We start from the raw sequence: 11,377 nt of genomic DNA, 5'->3' as shown, positions 1-11,377 counted from the left end.
ACAAGAACACATACACCATGGATGTGTGTGTGCGCGTGTACACACACACACACACGAACTTGCAAACACCGGTGCTTGAGGGTAGGGGTATCTTGGATGACCCATTCAACACTTCTACCAATGGAACATGGGAGCTGCAAAGGCAATGGAGTCGGGCAGAAGCCAATGGCCAAAACAAACCTGGGGCCTCCAGGGAGTCTTTGAAGACACAGAGCCCACAAATACCAAGTTGTTCATGGTCCCCTGATATCTTTGTTGAAGAGGCCATCTTGTGACCATCAGAGACACTCGGCTAAGTCTGTGTTCTTGGTTCAAAGGGAAGTCCTCCTCCTGGGTGGGCAGGTAGGGGAGGGCCCAGATCAGAGAATCTGGCTCCTCAACAGGGCTCTCCATCAACGTCCTGTTCATCCCTTCCGTCCAGGCTCTGTATCCTCCTCCTAAATGCCAGGAGTCCAGGAGAGCTCTACCATGCTAAGTTGTACTCTGGGTTTTGACGCTTCTGGTCTAGCATCTCTCCTCTAGCTTCTGACTTTGACCATGATCCCCCTCAATCTTGTTGAACATCTGGGTTTCTGGGTTTCTGACAATCCGGCCATATGTGAAGCTTACAGTGTTCTGTTAATCAGCTCAAGCCCACTGATGTTCTCCAAGCCTGCTGGTGGAGCTGAGTCTTCATGTCCCAGCCTCCCCACTGGGGTTGGAGGGAGGCTGGGAAAAGGGCGGGCCAGACCCATTGGAGGTGCCCTCGAGATAGAGAGGAGGCAGTTCTCCCTTTGGTATTTCTCAGAAGGTTTTTATGATCCCTCCTAGCGCTTGCATTGCTCACGGCTTTGAAATTTCACCCATTCCACCTCCTTCCTCTTTTGGTTTTATTCACCAATGGGAAGTGGCTGGAGGAGGAAGTTAGCAGAGTGAGAGTGACCAAAAGCAGAGGACTGAGAGATGGAGTGGAGCCCGTAGTTTCTTGCTGTGGGGCTCTACTAAGGGGAAGGGGAACGACGTGAAGAGAAAATGTACCTGCCGCTGCTCTTCCTCCTGGTCTCCTGGCTTCCAGGTGAATGGGTCTGGGGCTGTACTGATGGGGAAGGCTGATGGAGGCAGATGAAGTTAGTTAGCAGAGCAACCTGGTAGCCTAGCAAGAAGAAATCCTTCATAGTAGGATTCTCGTGTATTTTATCCGCTCATTTCCTCCATGGTTGGGTGACTGCCAGGCCTTTACTTGGAACCTGGCCCAAAGCTCAACCCCTACCACTCAGAAGCAGATCAGATTTCAGGCGGGCAGCTTGGTGGTCTCGCTGGATGAGGAAGAGCAGGGGCTGGAGGATCCCTACTCCTGGACTGGACTGTTGTCTTCATGAGTGTGTCAGGAGCAAGGGAAGATGGGAGGGTGGAGGGGGTTTGACAGGAGGGCAGGGGGGATCTGCCGGACAGGACTGAGAGGTAACTCCCAGGCATGTGGGCTGAAAGGGGGCTGGAAGGGTGTTGAGGAAGCAGCGATGAAGAGGAGAAGAGATGCCGATTTGGGGGGCACAGGGAAAAGGCTGAAACAAAGTGCATGTGTTCTGTTTTGATCCAAAGGGAAGTGTATTTTCGTTTGTGTTAGTGTTATAATTTTTGGGTGCCTCACATTCTTGCTTATTTGTGCTCTCTATCACTGGAGCTACTCTTCCACTTTTGGCTGGTTAGTTGGCGAGAGGAGTCTCATGGACTTTCCTCCTTTGAACCTTGGTCCTCAGAACTCAGGCTTCTGAGTAGCTAGGATTTCTGGTATGAACCACCAGATCCCAGCTGTAAGGGGATTTTCTTGACCTGTACGAGTTGGTGGGTCCCAGGTCCTTTGGCTTTTCCTTTCTCTAAAGTCACTTCTTTGTTTATCTTACCTTTCCCTTGGTTTGATTGTAATATCAAGCCAATATAACAATGTAACATTATTATAAGCAACCTAACAATGTTATACCCCTAGCTTTTATATCTCCTAGGCTTTCAGACTTATATAGCTACCTGCCAATTCAACATCTCCACCCAAAATGATGAAATTTCAAATATGAAATGGTCAAATCTCCCCCCACCAGAGCCCTTTCTTCCCCTACTCTTTCCCACCCATTAAGTGGGAGACTCTTATGACTGGTGTAACCAACAAAAATTAAATACCACAGGTAATAAAAAATGTATAGTTTCAAGAGATGTGAAAATTTTAGTTATAAAAGTTTTTTTTTTTTTCCTTAAGCTGGGCACTGGTGGCTCACGCCTGTAAGCCTAGCTGCTCTAGAGGCTGACATCTGAGGATCGTAGTTCGAAGTCAGCCCTGGCAGAATAGTTTCTGTGAGACTCTTATTGCCAATGAACTGCTCAAAAAAGTCAGAAATGGCTCTGTGGCTCAAGTAGTAGAGCACTAGTCTTGAGTACAAACAAAGAGGCTCAGGGACGATGACCAGGCCCCTGAGTTTAAGCCCCAGGACTGGCAAAAAAAAAAAAAAATGTACCTGCCAATGCTTATTCTAATACATACTCCATGAGACAGATAATTCTCTGGCAGGAAACGACTCCAGAAGTTATACTAAGGTTGATTTACGAACAAAGCTGGGTGTCATGGGACACACCTGTGACTATAACTACTTGCAAGGCTGAAGTCACCCGAGGCTAGTTAGAAGCCAGTCTGGGAAACACAGGCTCTGTCTCAAAATAAAATAAACCCAACCAACCAGCTAATCAATCACTGAGAAACCCCGATAGACTAATAACAAAAGAAAAATTTTAAGTTATCCAAGAATTTTCCTCAATAAAGCCTGTAATGTCAGATTATTTTGTATGGAATTTTCTAAGATTTTAAAACAGAATTCAGGGGACTGGTGGTTCATGCCCGTAATCCTAGCTACTCAGGAGGCTGAGATCTGAGGATGGAGGTTTGAAGCCGGTCTGGTCAGAAAAGGGTGTTAGATTCTTATCTCCAATTAACCAGCAAAAAGCCAGAAGTGGAGTTGTGGTTCAAACGGTAGAATGCAAAGTGAGAGCGTGAGGCTCTGAGTTCAAACCCCAACACACACACACACACACACACACACACACACACACACACACGAAAGCAAAGAAAATTCCTAACTGGGTGCCAGGGGCTCATGCCATTATTCAAGTCAAGATGGCTGTATGCACAGGATGCTGGGGTTGGGAGGTGACTGACAGGTGTGTGGACTGGTGTTTTCCAGGCTGCTGCACTGCAGAATGGGCTATCTCTGGCCCGGGGACGGCAAGCGGCAGGGAGCAGGGCTCCCTGACTGTGCAGTGTCGTTATGCTTCACAGTGGAAGACCTACGTCAAGTGGTGGTGTCGAGGAGCTGATTGGAGCAGCTGCAGGATGTTGGTTAAAACCAGTAATTCAGAGCCAGAGGTGAAGAAGGACCGCGTGTCTATCATGGATGACCAGATAAACCTCACCCTCACAGTGACCATGAAGGATCTCAGGATGAGCGACGCAGATATGTACTGGTGTGGAATCGAGAGAATTGGACTTGATCATGGGGTCCGAGTTCATGTCACCATTGACCCAGGTAAGATTTGTCCTTGAGATACCCCTCCTGTGAATTAGCTGTTCCTGAGCGTGACCTGTTACAGAAGGGGTGAGTCATGAGGTCTCATGGGAGCTGGGTTGACCATGTGGCTTGGGGGGGTGGGGTGGTTCGTGACTTCTCTTAAACAACCCTCCCCCACTGCCCGGAGCCAGGATGCCCCACCCCCTTCTCTTCACAGCCTAGGCCTGAGTCTAATGCCATAGAGGAGAGGATTATGGTCCCCAGTTCCAGCCCATGGGCCAAAGAGACCCCTTTTGAGGGTTCCCAGAGACTCCAGGATCTGCCAATGTCTTCCTGGGACCACCTTACCCAGAGTGCCCTGCTCTTTCCGGGAGCTCTGGGCAGGGCCTTCCTAGTTGCTATTCTCATCGCCCGCCTCATCTCCAACCCTGAGGGTATGAGCCATGGGCACCTGGCACATTTTTTTTTTATTTTTGCATATGCCAGAAATAAGGTTTAAACTCAGGGTCTTGCCTTTCTCACTCCAAGTTTGTGCTCTGCCACTTGAGTCACACTTCCACTTCCAGCTTTTTGCTCGTCAGTAGAGATAAGAGTCTCACGGACTTTTCTGTCTAGGCTGACTTTGAACCTCAGTCTTCAGATCTCAGCCTCCTGAGTAGCTAAGCACACTTTTGTCTTACTGAATCCTGCCAGCATCCTGAGAGGAGAGAGTCCCCCTGGCTAGAGCCATGGAGACCGAAGGAAGGACTCTTCCTGAATATTAGGGTCTTGTTCGGGATGGTCTTGATCTTAGGCATATGTTAGTGGCCATGCAAGCCCCCGTTCAGCTCCTGTCCTGGCTGATGAAGAAGGCTGGAAGGAGGCATTGGCCAAACCACTGTCACAGCAGTGAGACTGATGTTTGGCTGAATGCCTGCTGGCCTGTCCTGGGTTCTGCTGAGCCTTCTAGTGCCTGCTCAGCATCTTTCCTGGACTTGTGCCCCGCACCAACCGTGCTCGGAGGCTCCAGATTCTTTGAGAGCCCAAGGGGATGGGAGTCATCCGGGATACAGGTGCAGGTGCCACTGTCTGGGGTGTCCCGTGGTTTGCTCAGGTCCAAAGCCAGGGGTCACGCTGGGGGTGGGCTGGCAGGAGGAGTCGTGTATAATTTGTTTGTGTGCCAAGCACCGTCTACAGTGTCCACCACGGTACCCACTACCACCACCACCACCACATTTACAGCACCCACCTCCGTGGAGGAGACCAGCGTCTTCACGACTCTGACCAGCGTGGGTGGCAGGTAAGCCAGCTCAGACGCTGCCATCCCCTGTGGCTCCTCTGAAGGGAAGCCAGAGCTTGTCCCCATCTTCAGGGTCCTTTGTAGGGGTCGGGGGGCTTCCTACTGGCCCTCAGCCTCCACAGACCCTTCATCCTGGAGCCGAGTGCGGTCTGTAGGCTTGCCGGTTCACTCATTCATTCCATTTTATAGAGCTAACTTCGTGTGTGCGTGCGCACACACACACAAGCACACGTACGCCAGTAATAGGGCTTGAACTCAGGGCCTGGATGCTGTCCCTTAGCTTTTGCTCTCAGGGCTGGCACTTTACTACTTGAGCCACGCAGTTCTACTTCCAGCTTTGTGGTGATTAACCGGAGATAAGAATCTCACATGTTTTTTTCTTCCCGGACTGGCTTAGAACCCTAATCCTCAGATCTCAGTATCTTAAGTAGCTAGGATTACAGGTGTGAGCCACTGATGCCTGGCCTCAGATGGAACTTTCTTTATGGCACATGTGGGACGTAGAGCGAGGTAAGGGAGAGCGATGGGTAGGCTTTCATCCAGGATGGTGTGGCTGCTGTGGGCATAGGTATAGGCTGTGGCCTAACAACGATGGCTCCCTCCGTCCCTCCCTCCATCCTCCCTCCCTCCTTCCCTTCCTTCCTTCTGGCTCTGTCTCCTTCTTCTGTCTTCTTTGTGCTGGTACTTGGGCTGGTACTCAGGCCTTGGGCTCTTCCTTGGCTTCTCCCTCGCAAGGCCACCGCCTACCCCTGGAGCCACACCTCCGTTTCCTCTCATGGACTTCCCCACCCGGGTTGGCTTCAAACTAGGATCCTCAGATCTCAGCCTCCTGAGTAGCTAGGATCACAGGCGTGAGCCACCGGTGCCTGGCATTCTCTCAGGTTTTTTGTTTGTTTGTTTGTTTGTTGTTGTTGTTGTTCAGGCCCCCTTTCCCTTCCTTTCTTTGCCCTCCTTGCCTCTGCAGATGAAACCTTGGCATAAGAACTGTATGGGTGAGCCTCAATCTTTCAAACACCAAGAACCCACTTCCCCTTTCTCTCTCATTGTCCTCTATTTTTGTTGGTGTTGGTTTGAACTCATGGCCTCACTCTTACTAGGCTACTCTACTACTTGAGCCATACCACACCTCCAGCTTTGTTCTTTTTTTTTTTTCCCCTGCTACTAGGTCTTGAACTTAGGGCCTGGAAACTGTCTCTTAGCCCTTTTTTTGGTTTTGTTTTGTTTTGGCCGGTCCTGGGGCTTGAACTCAGGGCCTGGGCTCTGTCCCTGAGCCTCTGAGCTCTGCTCAAGGCTAGCACTCTACCACTTGAGCCACAGCGCCACGTCTGGCTTTTTCTAAGTAGTTTATTGGAAATAAGAGTCTCATGGACTTTCCTGCCCAGGCTGGCTTTTAACCATGGTCCTCAGATCTCAGCCTCCTGAGTAGCTAGGATTGTAGGCGTGAGTCACCAGCGCCCAGCATTCTTTTAAGTTTTTTTGTTCATGGCTGTCACTCAACAACTTGAGCTATAGCTCCACTTCCAGCTTTTGACTCATTAACTGAAGAGCCTCATAGCCTTTCTTGTCTGGTCTGGCTTTGAACCTTTTATCCTCAGATCTCAGCCTCCTTAGTAGCTAGGATTACAGATGGGAGCCACTGACACTCAGTTCCAGCTCTGCTTTTTGCTGGTAAATTTGGAGATGGAATGTAGCAAGCTTTTGACCTGGCTGGCCTTGAATTACAATCCTCTAGACCTCAACCTTCTGAGTAGCTAGGATTACAGCTGTGAGCCCATTAGCCACCTGGCCAGACTGGGTGTTGTAAACAATAGAAATTTGCCTTCCCACAATTCTGGTGGCCATGAGTCATGGCTAGCTTAGACTTGTAGATGGCTTCCTTTGGGGATCTACATATAGCTCCCTTTGTGCTTGTCTGTGCCATAATTTCTTCTTATAGAGACACCAGTTACACTGGATTGGCCTTTCCTTAGTGACTTGTTTAATCTTAATTACCTCTTTAAAGACTGGGCTCCACATATAGCCATGTTCTGAGGTAATGAAAGGAGAATCTGTCCAGTGCTGATTTTTTTGTTGTTGTTACTTTAGACAAGGTGGCACTAGTATCTCAGGCTGTCCTGGAACTCCCAACTTTCCAGCTTCTACCTCCCATGTTCTGGGGTTATAGGTGTTAGAAGGCATGCCTTGCCTTATTTGCCTTTCTTCTAGTGTCTGGTAGTACCAATGACTCCTGGAAGCTGTGTTACTTCTCTGTCTGCCCCATCAGCAGGTGGCATCTTCCTGTGTCATCTGTATGTCTAAATTTCTCCCTTACAAGTGTAAAAGGCATTGGATTGGTGCCCATTCTAGGATGACTGTCTTAACTCAATTGCATCTACGAAGACCTTTTTTTTGTTTTCCTTAATAGCTATCCTTCACAGGCTCTGGGTAGACTTGAAATTTGGGCTATACTATTTTATCTATCTGTCTGTTTGTCTATCTGTCTGTCTGTCTATCACGTATCTCCGTTTCATGCTGATACTGGGGCTTGAACTCAGGGCCTCATGCTCTTGCTTGGTTTTTCTGCTCAATGCCAGTACTCTACCACTTGAGCTATAACTCCACTTCTGGCCTTTTTGGTGGTTTATTGGCAATAAGAGTCTGAGGGGACTTTCATTCCTGGATTGACTTTCAACCATGATCTTCAGATCTCAGCCTCCTGAGTAGCTAGGAATACAGTCATGTGCATTGGTGCCCCACTGGGGCGTGTTATTAAACCCAGTAGAGAGGGGACGTTAAATAGGAAAATCTGTTAGGTGTTTATCATCATAGAATTGCTGCTAGGCTTCTAGATACATGGGAACTACCTTCTGGAACGTTCCTCTCCTATTTCCAAAACCGTCTTTGAGAATGCCCAGGAATTCCCCCGCTACAGATCCCAGTGCTATGGGCTCTGAGGTGCCTGGGCTTGGGCTGTGGGCTGAAGGCAAGCCTGGGTCCACAGGGCCTCCCCTGTCCTTCCTAGGCATAGAGTCACAGAACTCAGCATCCTTCTCCCAGTTGTCTTCGCTGCCTTGCTGCTTCTCTTGGCTGCAGCCTCACTCTTGGCTTGGATGATAATGAAGCAAAAGAAGAAAGGTGAGAGGTCGTGGCTGTCTGGATCCCGGCGGGGTGGGACGGATGGCTGCCTTGTCAGGGCTCAGCCAACAGGCCCAAGGACTTACCTTGGAAGGAGTGCCATTGCACAAGCTGCCAGTCCAGGGGGCTGGGATGGGGGTCGGGGTGGGGATGGTCTGGGCTTGTAGGTGAGCCCTCCAGAACGGACACAGTATGTACACAAGCATGCACACAGGCAAGCTCAGGGAACACATTCATGTACACATGACGCAAGCCTCTAGGTCTCACCAGTCAGGGCATGGTGCTCTTGTTGATACTCTTCTTCTGCCACCAGCCCTTTATCCCAGGCTGATCTACTTGGACCTTGTGACCTTGCTTTACAAGGAAGAGCTCTCTCACGCGGCCCAGAAATCACGAGGTCTGGCCTTCGCCAAGCCCCTTTCCTGTCCGGCTTCACTTCCACATTCTTATGTAGCTGTGCCCTTTGTCTTCTCAGAATGCCCGGCACCTGAGCTCTTACCAAGCCCTCTTCCACAGCCTCTGGAGCCCTTCAGTTTGGAAGGAGGGGAGGGAGCCTGAAACCTAGGCTGGCCTTAAACTCACTAGTAAAACGGCTTGGTCTCGAACTCCCAATCTTTTGCCTCAGCCTCTCAGGTGCTTGGATTATAGGAGTTCCCCGCCATGCCCAGTTTGACTCTGACTCGGGGTGTGTGTGTGTGTGTGTGTGTGTGTGTGTGTGTGTGTGTGTGTGTGTGTGTACTGGGGTTTGAACTTAGGACCCAAGTGCTACCCCTTAGCTTTTATGCTCAAGGATAGTGCTCTCCCACTTGAGTGATAGCTCCCCTTCTGGCTTTTTGGTGATTAATTGGAGATACGAGTCTCACAGATTTTGCTGCTCAGGCTGGCTTCAAACTGTGATGCTCAGATCTCAGCCTCCCGAGTCGCCAGGTGTGAGTCAGGCGTGAGTCAGTGGTGCTCAGCCGGCCTGACTCTTATTGATCACATTTTCTTCCAAGTGTGTTCACCATGACCTCAGTCTAAGTATTTCCCATGATCCTTGTTGTCTAGACATTTGAAATTAAAAAACCAAAACCAAAAACAAAACACACAGGAGAGAAAACCTCTTGATTTTTCTTGTCTCCAGAGCAAGGAAGCATAGGGGTGCCAAGGGCAGGAAGAAACACAAGAGCCAGTAACCACATGGAAATCTGCCCACCTGTGCTAATGCGACCTGCACACTTCACTCAGGGGCAGTCGGGGACACACCTGCTTCTGAGGGAACATCTGCCGCGCGCCGGGCGGGGTCTAGTGTCCAGATGCTAGGAAGGGCCAGGACCAGCCAAGCCCGGCTGAAGATCTCAGAATCTAGGGGAATAAAGGCAATGGGCCAGACACAAGCATGTGCCACCAGAGGAGAGATCGGACAGCCTGGTGGCCGCAGAGGGCAGGCCTGACTTTGAGATGACCTCTGAGGAAACATGGAGGTACAGGCGGGCCTCCTGGCAGAAGATACAGGCTGGAGCCTAGGAATTTTCAGGAAGCGTTGCCAATGGCTGGCAAGGCCACCATTCTGTGAAGTGGGGACGCAGCAGGCCGAGGTCTCCCTCTTTTTCAGGCAGAGAACACAGCAGTTCACAGAGAAAAGTGACACGAGTGATATCACAGAATGTGTCCTAAGAGGACTCAGAGTTAGAGCCAGGTCGCCTCTCCTGGGGTCTGGCACCTCATTTACTCCCCCCCCCACCTGCATGTGGGTACATCTCTGCCCGTCCCAAGGATGGGCTTCCTAATTCTGGATTGTTTCTGTCTTTCAGCAGCTGAGCAATCCATGGAGAAGGTAAGAGAAGCCCAGGATCGAACAATCTGCTTCTCTCCCCTCTTCCTTGATTTCTACCTCCCAGGCCCTCAGTGTGTGAATGCATCCTATCACTAGGAGCCAAAGTGATCTATGAACTCATCTTCTTCTTCTTCTTCTTTTTTGGTTGTGGGGCCTGGGCACTGTCCCTGAGCTCTTTTCTGTTTTTACATTAAAAACAATTTTTGTTTATGTGTTACCAAGGAATCGAACCCAGGGCCTCATGCACGCTAGACAAGCACCCTACCACTAAGCCATATTCCCAGTCCCTGACCTCCTGGCTTCTGCAGGGTCTGGGAGGAAGAAGGGCCTGGAAACAGCCAGAGAGAAGGAGGCCTGGGTGGGTGGGTGGGGGGGAACTAGAGCTGGGGAACTGGAATGGGGTCCCTCCCTGGAAGAACTGGGCCCATGGGCTGAGGCGGTAACTCCCAGCCTGTGTCCCCCTCTTTGCAGCCTCAGGAGGATGAACTCTGCTATGCAAACCTGTCCCTGCAACAGCCAGGAGCAAACCCCAGCTCTGCCCCGCCAAGGACCTCCGTCAAGCCTTCTTCTGCCCAGGCCGGCCAGGCAGAGGTGGACTATGTCGTTATGGTGTGTCCTTCGCGGGGGCTGCGGGGGGGGTCCGGGGGCAGGCATGCTGCAGGCCCCTGTGGGCACAGCTGAAGGAACGTGGGCCCTGGGCAGAGCCGTAGTTATCGCCAAACTTGCTCAAGGAGCCGAACAAAGGTTTCAGAAGTCTCTCCATGTTAGGTCCCAACTCCCACCGAATGGGGTCTTGTATGGAACCGAGGAGGAAGAAAGGCAGCCAGGCTGAGTGGCTCAAGGTTACACCAAGGATGGTTACCCTCAGGCAGAGGCAACCCAGGCTGTGGATTGGGCCTGGCGCTGGCCAGGGGAACGTGGCAGAGTGGAGGGAAGGCAGCCGGAGGGCTCGGAAGTGTTCCTCCAGCTGCCCTGATGTCACGACTGTCTCTCTCCCAGGCCCCCTTTCCCAGGACGGAGATCTCCTACGCATCTCTGTCTTTGGACGCGCTGCACCGGGAGCCAACCTACTGTAACACCCCCGCTCCCGGCACGGGCCACGAGGAGACCACGCAATACAGCAGCATCAGGAGGCCCTAGGCTCTGCTTACCGCCTCCCTCCTGGACCCGGACAATGTGTTCCTACTCGTCTGCTCTCTGTACCTGGCCCAATGGTCCGACTGGTGCTTGAGACTGTGTTCAACCAGCATAGCTCCATACCCCCCCTCCGCCCCCCAGTTCTGACTTGGGCTCAGGGCCCTGGTGGAATCGGCGGCCTCTCCATAGCCCCCCTGCTCCCACAGGCTTGGGAAGAGGCTGAGGGTACACACTAGGAGCGCCATGGGAATTATAATGGTGATAATGCCATTGGTAGTAATTAACCTTTATTTATTGCTTACCATACCCAACGGGACGACTAAAGGTCCCCAAAGATGTCTGCTCCCAGAATCTGTGAATATGCCTTGTAATGCAGAAGCTCTGGTGTAGGTGTGATCCAGTTTTGATTGTGTGTGTGTGTGTACACACACTCATATAGTTACTCAAACAGGATAGGGTGTTTACAGATACGGGGCTCTCCCTCTCTCCCATCCCCCTCTCCTC

General features: G+C 51.1%; 2 protein-coding genes across 2 annotated transcripts in view; one reads left to right on the top strand and one right to left on the bottom strand.

Moving 5' to 3' along the window:
- The window catches only part of Rab37 (RAB37, member RAS oncogene family), a 40,412-nt gene that overhangs the window by 13,938 nt on the left and 15,097 nt on the right, over nt 1–11,377 (bottom strand). The gene's annotated exons all lie outside the window — the stretch shown is intronic.
- On the top strand, nt 907–11,247 carry Cd300lf (CD300 molecule like family member f). The gene is made up of 6 exons (XM_048365973.1): nt 907–1,054; nt 3,204–3,545; nt 4,692–4,806; nt 7,808–7,920; nt 10,173–10,345; nt 10,736–11,247. The coding sequence occupies exons 1-6, from the start codon at nt 1,012–1,014 to the stop codon at nt 10,874–10,876; spliced, it is 927 nt and encodes a 308-aa protein (XP_048221930.1). The 5' UTR covers nt 907–1,011; the 3' UTR covers nt 10,877–11,247.

The sequence above is a fragment of the Perognathus longimembris genome, chromosome 17 (genome assembly GCF_023159225.1).
Source record: "Perognathus longimembris pacificus isolate PPM17 chromosome 17, ASM2315922v1, whole genome shotgun sequence".
In the NCBI taxonomy this organism is placed as follows: domain Eukaryota; kingdom Metazoa; phylum Chordata; class Mammalia; order Rodentia; family Heteromyidae; genus Perognathus; species Perognathus longimembris.
This window is presented reverse-complemented; position numbering and strand designations above follow the sequence as displayed.